We start from the raw sequence: 16523 nt of genomic DNA, 5'->3' as shown, positions 1-16523 counted from the left end.
TACGTGTATTTTTTCAAAAAAAAAAAAAAACAAATCCGCTGTTTTAAGTGTATTTTCTTGTGGCGTATAAAGTACGCCACACGTGTAGTTGTGTTATAACTTGATGCGCGGGTAGTTAAAGGTTAAATAGAATCCCACAATTTTTATTACGGATTTGGATTCTTTACGCAAAAATAAGAAACTTTTATTCGAAACATTTTTTCGAATTATGGATAGATAGCGTTATAATCGGAAACAACGATTGTTGGAATTGGAAAATTAAATTAAAAAATGGAAAGTCCCCGCTTAAATGGAAAATTTAACTTAACTTTTTTTGGTTTTAGTACCTACTCTTCACAACCCAATAGGTCACCATGATGCTCGAGTAACTGCACATTTAGCATACTTTCCTTGCCTATTATTAATACTTCTTTGATTAATTTGGTCTTGGAATACCCAGGGCTCTTGTATCAAGGCGACATCGAGTGTTCTCATAGCATAATTACCAATTGGTATGTTGAATACAAATAATTGCGCTCTGTATGTTATGTGTTGACAATTGTCACTGGGACTATTAGGACTATTTTTACAATAAAATGCAATATCTTCCAATATAAATATTTTGCTAAATCTATGATCTATTTTCAGGATCGCACGATTGTTCAATTCGGTTATGGCACTTGGACAACAAAACTTGTGTGCAAGAAATAACTGCTCATCGTAAGAAGTTCGATGAAAGTATTCTAGATGTCGCTTTCCATCCATCAAGGCCATATATAGCCAGCGCGGGCGCAGACGGCTTGGCCAAAGTGTTTGTGTAAAAATACAGAAAAAATTTGTGTACTTGTGTTAAACTGTATCTCGAACTTCTCCGTATACTATGAACCGTTACGAAAGTGATTCATAATTATTTGGTCATTGCTTTTATAATTATTATATTTTGTAGGTTAGGTGTACATATACCATCATTTTTAATATTTTGTATATATACTCTCAAGATCACCTTACATAATTATTTTTATCTGTAATCGTTTGTAAATAAGTTTATTTATTTCATTGCAAGAATTTATTATTTTGTGGATAACAGTTTCATTTCTTGTTATGTTCCAAAGCATTTTCAATATGAATCCAGTAAATGGGATGGTAATAGTTGTGTATTATCAGTTTCTGAGAATTTACCGTTGATTTTAATATAACTATAAAAGATCTAACTATATGATTTTTGTTGTTATTGTAACATACTTAAATATTTCTTATACGTCTAACGATATTTCTAGATACGTCTAACGATATTTCTAAATACGTCCAATAGACACAAGTGATAAAGAAAGTTTCATTATTATTTTTGCAATGTTTTCTTCAGATTGTACTTGATCTAACAGATTTATGCCAGTCTCAAATTTTCATAAGCATCCACACTACATTACATATAAATTAAATAAATTTTGAATGGAATTTCTGAATTTTCTGTATGAGTTTTCTTTAATAATTAGTTGAGAGTTATTGACACCACACATTAAAAAATAGTGTTACAGTTATTTTATGTTTTTATTTCTTTGTGATTTTTACAGACATATTCTTGCTGTTGATTTGAAGAAAACCTGAAATATCTATCTGATTCAAAGGTTTAAAGAATGCACGTGAACACTGTGGTCATGATGTCGATTACGGTTGTTTTACTTCTATAATTGTTGTCGTTTTGGTACATTTTGTTTATATTTATTGTCGTAAGAAGATTAATCTGACCTTCTGTAATCCACACGTCGACAAATAATAACTCATTTTGATTTATTTTCTCTGTGAGAATACAACCTTATTTTCAGTATCATTTGATCACATTTATCTACCTCTCCCTATAACGGTTGTAGAATTCAATCGATACAGGACAAAAAATATTGACTTTTGTACCGTCTTTTAGTTTTCTACATACAGTTGATTCTTCTGCCTTACGATAGTAAGTACGAAAAAATTACGAAACTAATTTTCGATGAATAATTCTGTAATATAAATCAAAAACGTTTGTAATACGAGGGTGATTTGTAAAAAAAGGTTCCGTATGTGCGATGTGCTGGGAGAAATGAGAAACTTTTAATAATAAATTAGTAAAGTTAATGAAGAAATACTCATTTTAAAAATAATCAATACTTATTTATAACATTGCAACGACCCATTTAGTAATCACAAGAAAAGTTCAGGTCCGGATTAACAAAAAAAAAAAAAAAGAAAAAGTATGTGACCTTGAAACAACACCCTGTATATTAAAATTTTGAAAACTCGTCGGCACATTTGAAAAGAGCACAAAAACTAAGTTTAATTGCTCGCTTCAATTCTTTGCGCAGACAATTGAATGACATTAATTTTGAACTTATATCGAAATTTTTGTGTTGAAAGTTCGAGTTCTTAAAAATTTCAACGTAATTTCAAAATTAAAGTCATTGAATTATCTGCGCAAAAATGGAAGCTCCATTAAAGCTCTTTTCAAATGTGCAAACGGGTTTTGAAAATTTCAATATACAGGATGTTGTTTCAAGGTCACAATGGATTTATAATTTTGTTTAATCTGGACCTGGATTTTTTTTTGTGATTAGTAGTTTAGTGGTTTGGGTTCTAAATGTGACATATGTGTACCAAATATCAAAAAAATATACAAGGTGGTTCTAAAGTTATGGGCCCAGAAAGAAATGGGCAAAATCGATAAAACACCTTGTAACTCGGTTATAAAGTCGGTGGAGCAATAAATTTATTATGTCTAGAACGGCCTCATTTACCCCTATTCACCATTCAAGTATTTCCGTTTCTCAATAAGTATACTACTTCATCTTGGCAATAGCTACTATGTGGCCCAGGAAAGAAAAAGGTTGAATATCGCTGGTTTAGATGTTAGTATTTGTTTGTCTTTGACTGAAACAAGTTGTATTTCTATTGAGTACGTAGATAAAAGTGTAATTATAACGTCAGTTTAGATTCATATTATGGATGAAGCAATTCCAGCATCTCGACCAAAATAGTACAATGTAAATAAAACTAACGATGAATGTCAATAGGTAAAATCCATTTTGCATTTAAAAACGTATCACAGCATGAATTTCATATTGGCGGTAACAATGACCGGGACCTCCATCTTCGAAAGCTGCCAGGCCGACACTGCGCAATGCAGCGATGCTAAACTAGTAGGATAAGCGAGAGGGAGAGTTGGTGTGTAAGGCAGTGTTGCCAGATTTCTCCCAGCACGTCACAATTTTTCTCAGCGGCATAGGGAACCTTTTTTGCGAATGACCTTCGTACAACATCGCAAGTCATCCTCGGTGCTATTAGTTAATTAAGTGAGGTTGTCTAGCGAGTGAATTCTCATGTCGGCGTGAATATAGTTGAAAGGAGAGGGTCCCGAAAACAAATAAAATAATGTACAAATTCCATGTACTTGCAGAAACTATACATTGCCAACAAGACAATTCGTAATTTGGATAGAAATATTTGTAGGAAGTATTAAAAATTTAGAATAAGACTGACAAAAAAATGGCATATATATCTAAATTATACGATGTATAATTAACTTTATTAACATTACAAGACCATAAACGAGATATTATTATAGGGACGGTACCTAAATGTAGACTAAATCGATTGACATCTATTGCTATGGGTCTAATGAATCTGTAAGACATACTGAGTAAGTACTAATGTAAGCTATACCGGGTGGTGAATCGTAAAACGGGCCATAGGAAACTCAATGTAAAATTCTAAACTGTTGAATTCCTGCTTCCCTAATTATTTTACATCAAAAGTAATGAGAAAATATTTGTAGAGGATTGAAATCTGTATTAAAATCAAAAGTTAAAATTGTTCTACGATTTAAACGCATTCCAAAATTTTGAAAAATATAATACATCTGCCACAGTAGGTATGTGTGTAAAAGTTAGGCCACACGTTACTATTTAACTGACAGTGCTCACACCATTGACTGAATAAAAAATATTTATTATTAATACTTTCTCCGCAACTGAGGGTATCTTATCAACTGTATTGTTTTTAAACAATAAATGATAAAATAAAAATATTGACAGTTCAAAAATGTGAAAATAATAACTTCATTCTGACACATTATTGCACTGCGTGTGGCCTAATTTTGGGCTGAAAAACTGAAAAATGTATTACATTTTTACAAAATTTCGGAATATGTTTAATTCGTAGAACAATTTTAACAGTTGTTTTCAAGACAGATTTCAATCATCTACAAATTAATAGTTTCTAATGTCTTTTGATGTAAAATAATTAGGGAAGCAGGAGTTCAACAGTTTAGAATTTTACATTGAGTTTCCTATGACCCGTTTTCCAATTCACCACCCGGTATATGAATTTACAATAATTTTTTTTAACAAAAATTTCCATAAACTGATAATACAAGCAATACGTCTCTAGACAAATTTCTATATTTTTATGTACTTGTGATAGAATATGAATATTACATTAAATTTTAAAGACTTATGTATGCAAATCCTCTGGGGGATTTTCTTTATGTATAAACTTGTTTTAGTCTATGTATGTTTTTCTATTATTTAAAATTAATTGTATCCTTTTTTTCTCTTAGTTCACCATTATTTTCTATAACTCTTATCATCGATTAGCAGGCTTGATCAGAGCAATGAAATACTACCAAGGTAAATAATGAGTGTCAAAAAATTGTCCGATTTGAATATCTTTACATTAAAAGTATAAATAAGGGCTGATAAGAGCAGTCATGACATTTTTCAATATTATTTTTTATATAGTTTGTGGGCTCTACTTATATATAGCTGTAGTCAATGTAAATTAGAAATTTTTATTTTGTAATTTAAGTATCGTATATGAAAGTGTCTCAGTAGTTGATAAACCTTTATTTAAACGAATAAAATATAATAAATAGTTAGGTAGAGCTTAGGTAGATTTAAAAAATGTATAGGATTTTTGAGAATCTAAATCGAATATTAAGAATGTGTAAAATATCTAATTGTTTCATTACCTTCTATACACGAATACAATGTCCAGTTACACAGGTTAAAATATTCAATATTCGTTGAGAGGAATTTTAAACTTGACATATGCAATATTTTTGTCACAAACATATATTGCGGTCAATATGGTTTTATTTATTTGGTATAAACAAGCTACAATAGAGTCTCTAGTTATTCAAATATGAGGACTGGTTTTTTGATTATATAAATTTAAAGTCTGTAAAAACTACGCAGTCTAATAAATCATTAAATATTCACACGTCCAGAGTGTACAAGGTTTTTTTTTCTTTTCTTATTGGCTAAGTCACGATAGATAATAAATTACTGTTTGCTACAATATCCCAAAGTACATATAATAACATTATGTACAAGTGCGCACATATAATACTTATGCACGCACATTTCGCACATATATACAGTTCACCAAGAATAGCTGAAAGTCTGAAATTCTAACTGCCTGCGCGAACAATGAAGTGAGAACGCACTCGGAAGGAAAAAGATAGCCTGTACGCGCGGGTCAACTTTAAAATATAGGTACAGTCGGAGACACAAATATAGAAACGTAAAGTTTGAATAGTTTCTAATAGGTCCCGTACACAATTATTATTACTGTCATTACTTTTCTTCAGTATATTTGTAGTATTTTTTTACAAAGTGAGATGTAATAAAATAGATCCAACAAAAACCGCTTGTGTTGCTATAAATTATGGCATTATAAACCAAAAATTATATTTTTATATTGACTATTTATACTTTACATTACCATTATATTGACCAAAAGGTTTCGGAGAAAAAGGGCGTAAGCAGTAGGGTAATAAAGTAGTAATAAAATCGTCTATTGCAATACTAAATAGAAATTAGATGTTCGGTCCCGGTGAAGCATAAATATGGTGTCTTTGTACCAGTACTTTTTGTTAAAAGAGATATTTATAACCTTTCTCGTATCCATTTCCATAGCATTTGTCGTCATCGTTTTATTCAGTCCACACAAACTTTTCACTAATTTAAAATCAAAACTGACTTTTTTTCAGCGACATATTGCTTCATAGAAGCCCATACTAACTCTATATGATTCAAATCCGGATAATATCTTGGGTAACCGTAAAACTGAATGTCCTTTATCCTCGAGTATTTTGTCAATTTCATAGGTTTTAAACAGAGGTTTGTGTAATTTTATAATGTCGTATAATTCAAATTTCAACATGTCATCTGTAAAGGAAATATTTCGCGTTGTCAGCCACTGCTGCATTTCTGCTTTCCTTGAAGACATAGTTGGACATTTCTCAGTTTGTACGTTGTGATACCGTGCATTAACAATCACTAAAACGCTGTTCGGGGGCAAATTTGGTATCAGTTTATCCTGAAGCCACTTTTTGTAATTGTCGTAGTTCATTGCATCATGATAATCTCCTGTTTTTATAGTAGGTTTGTAGCGCAGATAAGCGTTTTTAACAAACCCACTTTCACCTCCAGCATGCACTATCACAAGCATCTGTCCTTTAGATACTGGTTTTTGTATGCCCTTGTTTGAACTATCAGACCAGCTCTTTTGGTAGGTATGAGATGAATGGACGTATGTTTCATCCATGTATATAATTGGGCGATTTGAGTTCCTTTAACGTTTCATACTACGTAAGAAATTCAGTCTAATATGTTGAATATTAGGCTTTTCCATTAATAATTTTCTATTAGTTCTGGTTTTTCGCCAACGAAATCCCATCTTTCTAATTACTGTTCGTAGGCTTTCTATGGAACCTGAGTAGTTACTCCTCTGCAAATGTTCTATGTATGCGTTTCACAGTTGGGACTTGTTTTTGTGTTATACAAAAATCCATTATATAACGTCGAAGACGCCCTATATCAAAATCGTCCAAGCACGTTTTTGAAGCGCTTTTTTTTTCTCTTTTTGTTTGGAGTTAAGAACTCCAACAAATGAGGAATATTCGCCATCTTCAATTAATTGCATTTCCCGAGCAATTTTTTGAACGCTGCTTAAACTAACACCTGTTGCCAATACCACACATTCCTGCACTTTTTTCAAATCTCTACACGGTTCATTGTTTTTCGCTTCATTTATCATAAAATGAATCACGTTTGCTATCACTTCCCGTGTCTGATTATTTAAAACTTTTCCCTTCAGATTCGATTTAAACAAAATTTGCAAATTTTAAACTGATTCTCCTTTGCGGTTCGTACTTACAAAAAATGTTTCGCAGACTGTACCGACTTGTTCACGTTACAAACGGTAGATATTAAGTGAACGCTCAGTGCGAGATCCGTCGGATGACGAATGCGCATCATGGGCGTGGTTATTTTCAGACTTTCAGCTATTCTTGGTGAACTGTACAAAGGTAGTGTAAAAGGGTTATCTTTTTAGTTTTGCGTATAGCCATAAAGACACAAAATATAGATTTAAAGTGCTTTATTGCTTTTCAAAATATGTCCCACCAAGATCGATACACTTTTGCATAGGTTAAAACCAATAATTGTTAAAACGGTTATTAGTCTAATCTCAACATAGGGATTGGATACTTTTGGTTCGTCGCGATTTGATGGTGATATTATAGGTTTTTTGGGTCGCTGAATCCAATGGAAGTGGTCTGGAAGCCCAAATGTGGTGCGTTTAATTGTTATTAAAAAATTATGGTAAAATTAGGGGTTTTTCAGGAATTATTAGAAGCCCTGTAAATAAATTGATAGTGTTAAGGTCTTCTCTGGTGTATTTTTGGTCGCTGAATCGAATGCGACTAGTCGCGATTACTCAAAATATGTTCTTATTTTGTTAATAACAAAATAATAGTTTATTCGCCGAAAAGCTCGAAATGCGCTATCTACAGCAAATTTGTAGTCTTTTTTATAGTATTTTTATACGCTAAATCGATTGCCGCTAGTAGTGATAGCTTTAACCACGTTCCGACTTTGTTATTAATAAATTATTGCAAAAATAACGGTTTATAGTACGTTCACTCACGGTTTTTGCTCTAAATTTTAAGAAACCACTTGGATTGACATGAAATTTGGCATACACGTAGTCAAACAAAACAAGTGATATTGTATCGATGTCTGATTTTACCCTGGGGGTGAGTTTTATCCCTTTTCGGGGATGAAAAAAGAAATCTTTAAAATAAGTCCATTGTTCTATACAGTTTTTTCACAAAGTCAATACTTTTCAAGTTATTTGGTTTTTTTGTTGAAAAATGAACATATTCATTCGCAAATAACTCGAAAAGTATTGACTTAGTGAAAAAATTATAGAACAAACGTTGCTTAGAATGAATCAGTTTATCCAATTCCGGACTTCTTTTAAAAGTTTCTTCTTTCACCCTCGAAACGGGGTGACACTCACGACCAGGGTAAAAGCATACATCGGCACAATATCACTTGTTTTGTTTGACATGTTAGCTACGTGCATGCCAAATTTCATGTCATTCCAAATGTTTTTTAAAATTTAGAGCAAAAACCGTGAGTAAACGTACTATAAACCGTTATTTTTGCAATAATTTATTAATAACAAAGTCGGAACGTGGTTTAAGCTATCACGACTAGTGACAATCGATTTAGCTTATAAAAATACTATGAAAAAGACTACAAACTTGCTGTAGATAACTTATTTCGATCTTTTCGGCGAATAAACAATTATTTTGTTATTAATAAAATAAGAACACATTTTGAGTATTCGCGACTAGTCTCATTCGATTCAGCGACCAAAAATACACCAGAGAAGACCTTAACACTACCAATTTATTTACAGGGTTTCTAATAATTCCTGAACAACACCTAATTTTAGCATAATTTGTTAATAACAATTAAACGCACCACATTTGGGCTTCCAGACCACTTCCATTTGATTCAGCGACCCAAAAAACCTATAATACGTTCCACGGTTGTGTGACAGTTAACTTTGTTTTTCGACACCAATTGACGCGAACCGCTATTTGCTCTTCTGTGAGGAAATGAGGGATCCAACGGGAAACCAACTTCGTAACACCCAGTTCTTCACGTAAGATCTTTTGGATCGAGATCTTTCAAATGCCCAAAGATGCCTCTATCTCATGGTATGTTAACACGGCGGTCATCCTTAATTAGCTGACGAACCGCATCAATGTTTTGCTGTGTGACTGGTGTTTTGGCTGGACCTGGCCTGGATTCGTCGCTGAGACTGGAGCGACCACGTTGAAATTCGCAATATCAGCGGGAAATAGTTGACTGGTGTGATGCTTCTTTCCCAAACACAGAAACCATTTCAGCGAGACATTGTTGTTGGTTTCCTCTCCGAAAATTGTAAAAAATTATTGCTCAAAAATGTTCTTGGCTAATTGCTAATTTCAAAAATTCACTGTATCTACACTTGACAAAAAATGAGGTTCCATTTGTGTCGGAAGGTTTTACTGGTGGCGCCCTCTAAGCGGCTATATGCAAAACTACATAGACAAACCTCGTATCACAAAATTTAAAGGTAACACTCATGTTAATTATTACGTATGTTGTTTGTCCACTATATAATTCCACCCCGTAACAGATGTATTGAGAATGTATTTTCCTCGCTTAAAATAGCTTATTACACTTCCAATATTTTAATCCAGACTTGGAACAGTATATGTTTATCGATCCTCATCGAGTCGGTAACATGTTCAATTTCTCTCTCCTGTCGTTTCCCCATTACTGAGGATCGTGATTTCTTCCAATATTCCTAACAATGTTTCTCTATTGGTCTCTATCTTCAGCTGCTCTAAGAGCGTCGCACAATGAGTTTCCAGCTGAATGCTTTATTTGGTCAGACCATCTAGTTGGTGATCGTCCTCTTGATCTTCTCCCCGGAACGTTTCCAGAAACAATTAATCTCTCCAAACTGTCGTCACCTCTGCGAACCACGTGACCAAATAATTGCAGAATTCGTTGCAGACATAATGTGGACAGCCTTTTTTTAATATTGAGTTGGTTTAAAATGGAAACGTTTGTCCTATGAGCTGTCCAAGGTATGCGCAGCATTCTTCTCCAGCACCACATCTCAAAGGCATCAATTTTTTGGCGCTCGCATGCGCAAAGAGTCCAAGTCTCTGCTCCGTATAGAAATATTGAGAATACAAGGGCATTCACCAGTCTCATCTTGATATTTTGAGAGATAGATCTGCCATACCATTATCCAAATATCATTTTTTGCCATACTAATATGTCTCCGAACTTCTGCTTCACAGTTACCATCGTTAGTTATACTAGACCCGAGATAGACAAAGGTGTTTACTATCTGGTATTCCTGTAATCTGTTAGTCAGTTGAATAGTGTCAAATCTGTCGACCACCATTATTTTTGTCTTAGCTTTATTGATTTTCAGACCAACTTTATTTCTTTCGTACTCAACTCTTCGCAGAAGATCAAACATTTCTTGGTTATTTGCTGCTATAAGTGTAGTGTCATCAGCAAATCTTAAATTGGAGATTTTCCTACCAGCTACTGTTACTCCACCGGCCCATCCTTCTAAAACCATCCTCATGACATGTTCACCATAAATGTTAAATAAGTCAGGTGACAACACGCATCCTTGTCTAACACCTCTCTCGGTCTTGAATTGGTTTGAGAACTTCTGATCTAGCCGTACTGTCGCTATATTAGACTGGTACAGATTTTTAATAAGTGTCACCAGGTGCATTGGTGCGCCCATTTCTATTAAAATTGACCACAGATTTATCCAGCTTACACAATCAAATGCCTTTTGGTAGTCAACGAAGCATATAATCATAGATACTTGAAATTCTCTAGACTCTAGACTTTTCAATGAGTTGTCTCAGGTTCAGGATTTGTTCCCTTCGTTCCTATCGTCTTCGATTATATGGGAGTATAATATACATCGCAAATTTAATTTACCATGACCCTAGATGCTAAAATTTTCCTAGACGCTTTCAAATTACCCCAAAATTGTGGGAAAATACACCAATCTGGCAACCCTGTTTCTATCTACCGTTTGAAACACCACCGAACCCGAACAGCTGTTTGCTGTTCGGTCATGGGCGGTGGCCGACGATGGGTATTTACTTTTACGGTCATCTACCCATCCTGTAGCATGTTCCGAACAATCTCTCGTGCTCACTCCAACTTGTACTATTTCTACATAAGGTTCTCTTTGTTACTTCAAACTTTGTTCCTCAAATCTTATTTCTAATATAACGTTTAAGAAATAACTATCTCATAACTGTGAAGAATGCATCACACCGAATTTTACCTAAATAGTTATGGGCATCGTTATACCTGAGAGTAATCTTAACTTTAACTCAAACGTTAAAGATAACTTCGGTTATCCATCATACGGCTGATTGTAATGTTCTTTTCTTAAAGGATCTTTTGCTGTTTATATTTTACAAATAAGGTCAAAATATACTCTTAATACTTGTTGACAACGCTTCTGGCAACCTAGAATGATAATTTTTATCGTCCATACCTATGATATTCAGAATCATATCAAACATTTAACTAACCAATCTTTTTAAACATCCCCATCGATGTCTTCCTAATAACCACCCTTCCGGTTTGAACTAACAGTTGACAATCAATCTTCCACAAAACCTTCAAAACTTCCAATACGCACAATAATCAAGTCTTTTTTCTTGATCCCAATTCAGACTTTTCGACATCCTTCCAAGAATGACTGTCGTTCTGATTTAATCTTTACGTCTTGCCAGTTTTTAGTTTATGCATTCATCTATGTTTTATGTAGGTAACATATTTGTCAATTGAATCTCTGGCTTGTTTAGTCTATAGTTAATCGTTCTTTAATTAAGAGACATTTTGTATTAAGAGGCAAGGAACATTTTGACGCCTGTCAAAATTTTCAATGTATTTTAAATGTAATCATTTTTTTCGAATCCTGGAAAACTAATAAGTATTTTTGAAAAATTTAAACGCAGAATGAAAGATAACTGTATTACCGAGGGCCGAAAGTCCCTTAGAATAAATAAAAAGTTTCTTTTGAATGGTATATTTGAAATTAAAAATCATACTACATTTTCTCTTAGTTTTTCACCCCTGTAACTTACTAAAATAAACATAAAAGTTTTCAGGGACTTTCGGCCCTCGGTAAGAACGTAATCTTTCATTCTGAGTTTAAATTTTTCAAAAACACTTATTAGTTTTCTCAGGATTCGAAAAAAATGAATCCCCATTTAAATACCATTGCAGCCGAAAATACGTACCCATCCCCTTATGTTTTCATACTGAAATTCATCATCATCATCATCAGTAGCTCGACAACCCTTTTTGGGTCCTGGCTTGTTCTAGGATTTTCCGCCATTCTGTTCTGTTCCTTGCTTTGTTCTTCCAGTGGGTAATCTCAAGTGTTTTCAGATCTTGTTCCACGTATCTAAGTTTGGGTCTTCCCTTTGACCTTCTCCCTACTGGTGTTTGCTTCATTATGTGTTTTGGTGTTTCGGTCTCCAACATTCGTTCAACATGGACCATCCAACGCAGACGTCCGATCTTTACGGATGTTATGACGTCGGGTTCGTTGTATGCTGCGTATAGTTCAAAATTATATCTTCTGCGGCATACGCCATTTTCTTTCACCCCCTTATATATGTGTCTAAGGATTTTTCGTTCAAACATACCTAATAAGTTCTCATCGCTTTTCGTCAGTGTCCATGTCTCTGATCCATATATAAGGACCGGTTTTATCAGGGTTTTGTATATTTTGCATTTGGTTTTTCTCGTGATGTTAGATCTTAGATGTTTAATGAGTCCACATGAATTCTGAAATTCAGTTCTTTCTAAAGTTTCTATACCATTCTAGATAATTTCGGAACTCCGTGTCTTCTTCAATACATGTCATAATTTTATCAATGATAGGGTCCAGATTTGAGTTCTTTATTAATCTATAAATGGCAACACACATCATAGCATTAGTTAATTTGAAAGTATCATCAACACTTGCACGAGATTGATGTTTTTTGGAATTCTGCTTGTTGAGTCTATATTCTTTATTGTATTTACTTAACTCTTGCACAATTAATCTAATAATGTAAATTACAAATAATTTAAGAATATTTCTTACAGTAACAGAAAATAATATTTCCTTTCCATTGAGCTAGTTTGAAACTACCCGAAAAATTGCATGAAACTTGAATCATATTAAAATATTCTAAAAACTTAAATTATACTAATATATTGTTTAAAAAGAAATGTCTTCTACACAAACCCATCTATAGGGCTCCTCATTCACAGTCATTTGTTTCGAGCTTCTGTCATGTGTCACATAATATTAATATATCTACATCATACGTTATTGGTATGTACCAATGGTACCAATGATACAAACCAAAGACGTATGACGTAGATATATTAATATGGTCCTTTTCATGAGTATTTTTCAGTGCGTCACAAATGATAGAAAAAAAGGTAAGTCCGTGATAATACACATTTATAACATTAATACACATTTATAACATTCCAACATGGCATTTTAGTTAAATCTGACAGTTGTCACATTTTATTTGCAATTTGGCATAAAAACAAATCAATTGTGTTTATTGCATTTATAAAATGGTATTTTCTTTGATTTGTATAGTCTTGTACAGATGATATTCGTAGATATATATTATAATTCGTAAATAATTTTTTTTCGATTATAGCGCCATCTATGGACAACTAAAATAAATGTTATAAATGTCTGTAATCACCGACGTGCCTTTTTTTCAGTCACATACAATTTAATGCGTTAGAAAGAAATCGAAAAACTGTGACGCACTGAAAGATGCTCATGAGAAAAAGAATATGTGACATGACAGAAGCTCGAAACAAATGACAATCGATGAAAAGCCCTATACAGGAAGAACCGAAATGTTTGGTAATATTATATCTAAAAATATACATATTTTGGTACGGTCATGAAAGTACTTCATGTGATGAATTTATTATTCTGTGTCATTCTTTTAGACTTTAACTTTATTCCCGTATTTATAATATTGTAATATGTAGCAGCAAATCTCAAAACGATCTCAACCGATTGTGAAATGCCTCTTCCAACGTAATGTTTTACGGCTGTGCGTACGTGAGAACATGCTATCTTCATATTTTTTTCTTTCAGGAGGTTCTACTATGTGAAAAGTGTTTTGGTTGTCTACAATTTGCTTTCTTTTTCAAATTTGCAGTTTGTTAATTTTCTTTATATAAATTGACTGCTTCAAACTAATGAGACAGGTTTTCTAATGTTTTGATTATGAATACATGCGTTTATAAAATTATCTAGTCCTAGTATTTTGATGACGATTATATCACTTTTTAAATGCATTTAACCCTCTAGTACTTAGGCAAAATGGTTTTGATGAAAATCTCTGTATATAAAACTCTTTCCTGAAGTACCATTTAAAGCAAAATGTATATGTATTGCTTTCCTATAGGATTTATTATTATAAATGGGAAATAAGCCACCATTTAACTTAAAAACTGATTTTATTGACGTTTCGACTTCCGATTCGGCCGCCGTCATCAAAATACAAAATATTACTAGTATTTCTACAGGAATCAAGTATACAAAACGTCTTGGGCGTTTATCACTTCTTTGCTGCTAATCAAATTGTACAAAATAGATTTTTTTTCTTGAACTAGGTGAGACATCTTCTATTTGTCATTATTGTGTTATAATCTGGTCATATTGTACCCAATTGCCTTATTGTGGATCATCTAGTGCCTTGTATCCATGCATATATGGTTGTTGTTTCAGGTTCTCTGATTATGATTATTGAGTTGATTGAGTATTTTCCATAGTATGTCAGCCCTATTAGCGTACGTCCGTCCAATATGCATTTTGTCATGTGCTCGACCAAGTAAACTTTCTAGGTCTAGATAGTTCTAGAATAACTTAGCAAAGGTCCCAGTCCTTTTATTTAACTCCACCAATAAGTCTTTTTTCCTATTTCCCCATCACAAGTTTTGTAATTGTCGTTAGTTTCAGATTTCCAATTGTTGTTGCCTTTTTTTGATCTCATTTCTTTAAACAATGTTGAATACCCTGATTTTTCCAAAATGGTTCTTCTCCAGTGCCTTGCTTTAATGAGTCCGCTAGTTAATTCCTTTGGATTCCTTCATGCACCAGCACCCAAGCATAAAGCAAATTGAAGATCACTAGTTATATTGCATAATCTCATTAATAATATGATGTTAATTTAATTCTTTTAGTAAACGGTGTATATGCCTGCTGAATTTATTTGCTTTGTAAATTGTCGGATAACAGAGATTCTCTTGTGAGTATTGTTTAAGATTTAAAACACATCATGATAACAGTTTTATACCACATATACATATATGTCCTACAGAAAATAATCCTTTCGATCGGGTTTAATAATTTTCAAAATTATGCTTTTCTACATTTATAAATTATCTTAAAATACGCTAACTAAAATAAATTTAATATTCGACGTTTTAGTCGATCTAGAACATTCTTTGTGTTGATATATTTATAAAATGTGGACGTTTCATTTCTGAATAAAAAGACAAGTTGTAATAAAACTTTGCTATAAATCTTTTAAACTTTGACATAATTCTTACTAGGTGACTCGAGTAAGTAGTTTAATATTGATGTGTAACTGTGTAGTTCGCTAAACTATGTAAAAATGTATAAAGTTGTCAATTTAAAAAAAATTAGTGAGAGTAATGTTGAAAATAAATATTTTAAGCAATCTAAAACAAAATCTCTAATATAATTTTGTTGATATGGCTCTTTCGAAAATATGTTTTAAGATATTTTTATCTCTACTTTTTTGACACTCAAAGTAGTTCCAATGTCCACGTACATTATTAACTTTTGACAAAGTTCAAAATTTGTAACCAATCAGATAGTTTAATTACATCTACCGAATATTACATAGTTGCAGAGTGTTTAAGTTTGGTTTTTTTTAACCTTTACCATAATAATTTGTGCACCTACCTTTATTTGCATTTGCATAAAAGTCAATGTCTGAATGTAATTATAGACTAAAACGCATATATTTATTTTAAACGGTCTAAATAAATAAACAACAAAAAAACTGTTTTATAATATCGATTGGCCTATCGTCGTATAGACAAGGCGAAAACGGCGGGTTCGTTGGAAAAAATATTCCCATGAGATTTTTTTGCATAATCACAGTCGTGAGACATCCCAGAATAAGGTTCAAGAAGTCGCCCACGCGAAAAGTTGTCAAAATGTCTTTTAACGATTTTTTTTAATCAAATTGCAAAAATCAATGTTTTCGGCCCAGACAATTTTTTTTAGATATTTCGGGCCATTCCAGACAAAAAAGGTCTCTTGCAATTTTTCTCTAAAGTGGATCGTGTTCGAGATATAAGCAATTTAAAATTCGAAAGACGCGAAAATGGCCACTTTTAAGACTTAATAACTCTGTTAAAAATTATTATTATGAAAGTCAGAAAGTGACTAAATCAAATTTAAAGCCCCCCCCCCCCACATGATCCTGAAGAAATTTGTGTCATTAATTTATTACTAAGCTGTTATTTTTAATTATTAATAATGAGCGGTAAAATCGTATTGACGCAGCTGTAAATGTGAGTGCGAGTGAGATGCGCCATTGG

General features: G+C 32.9%; 2 protein-coding genes across 3 annotated transcripts in view; one reads left to right on the top strand and one right to left on the bottom strand.

Annotated features, from left to right (window-relative positions):
• LOC114341240 (striatin-3) overlaps positions 1-15835 on the top strand; it is a 124244-nt gene extending 108409 nt beyond the window's left edge. For both annotated transcript variants that reach the window (XM_028292040.2, XM_028292039.2), the window contains exon 11: positions 628-15835. In XM_028292040.2, coding sequence (XP_028147841.1) covers positions 628-800 — 173 coding nt within the window. In that variant the 3' untranslated portion in view covers positions 801-15835. The remainder of the gene's footprint in view (positions 1-627) is intronic.
• On the bottom strand, positions 5998-6558 carry LOC126882545 (uncharacterized). The gene has a single exon (XM_050647513.1). The coding sequence runs from the start codon at positions 6556-6558 to the stop codon at positions 5998-6000; it is 561 nt and encodes a 186-aa protein (XP_050503470.1).
• Positions 15836-16523: the final 688 nt, after the last annotated feature.

This window comes from Diabrotica virgifera, chromosome 3 (genome assembly GCF_917563875.1).
Source record: "Diabrotica virgifera virgifera chromosome 3, PGI_DIABVI_V3a".
In the NCBI taxonomy this organism is placed as follows: Eukaryota; Metazoa; Arthropoda; class Insecta; order Coleoptera; family Chrysomelidae; genus Diabrotica; species Diabrotica virgifera.
Note: the sequence above shows the minus strand (reverse complement) of the source record. Positions and strands in the feature narration are given on the sequence as shown.

What these genes read in the sequence shown, in the direction of transcription:
- LOC126882545 (XM_050647513.1), bottom strand. Translation starts at nt 6,558, where the DNA reads ATGGATGAAACATACGTCCATTCATCTCATACCTACCAAAAGAGCTGG.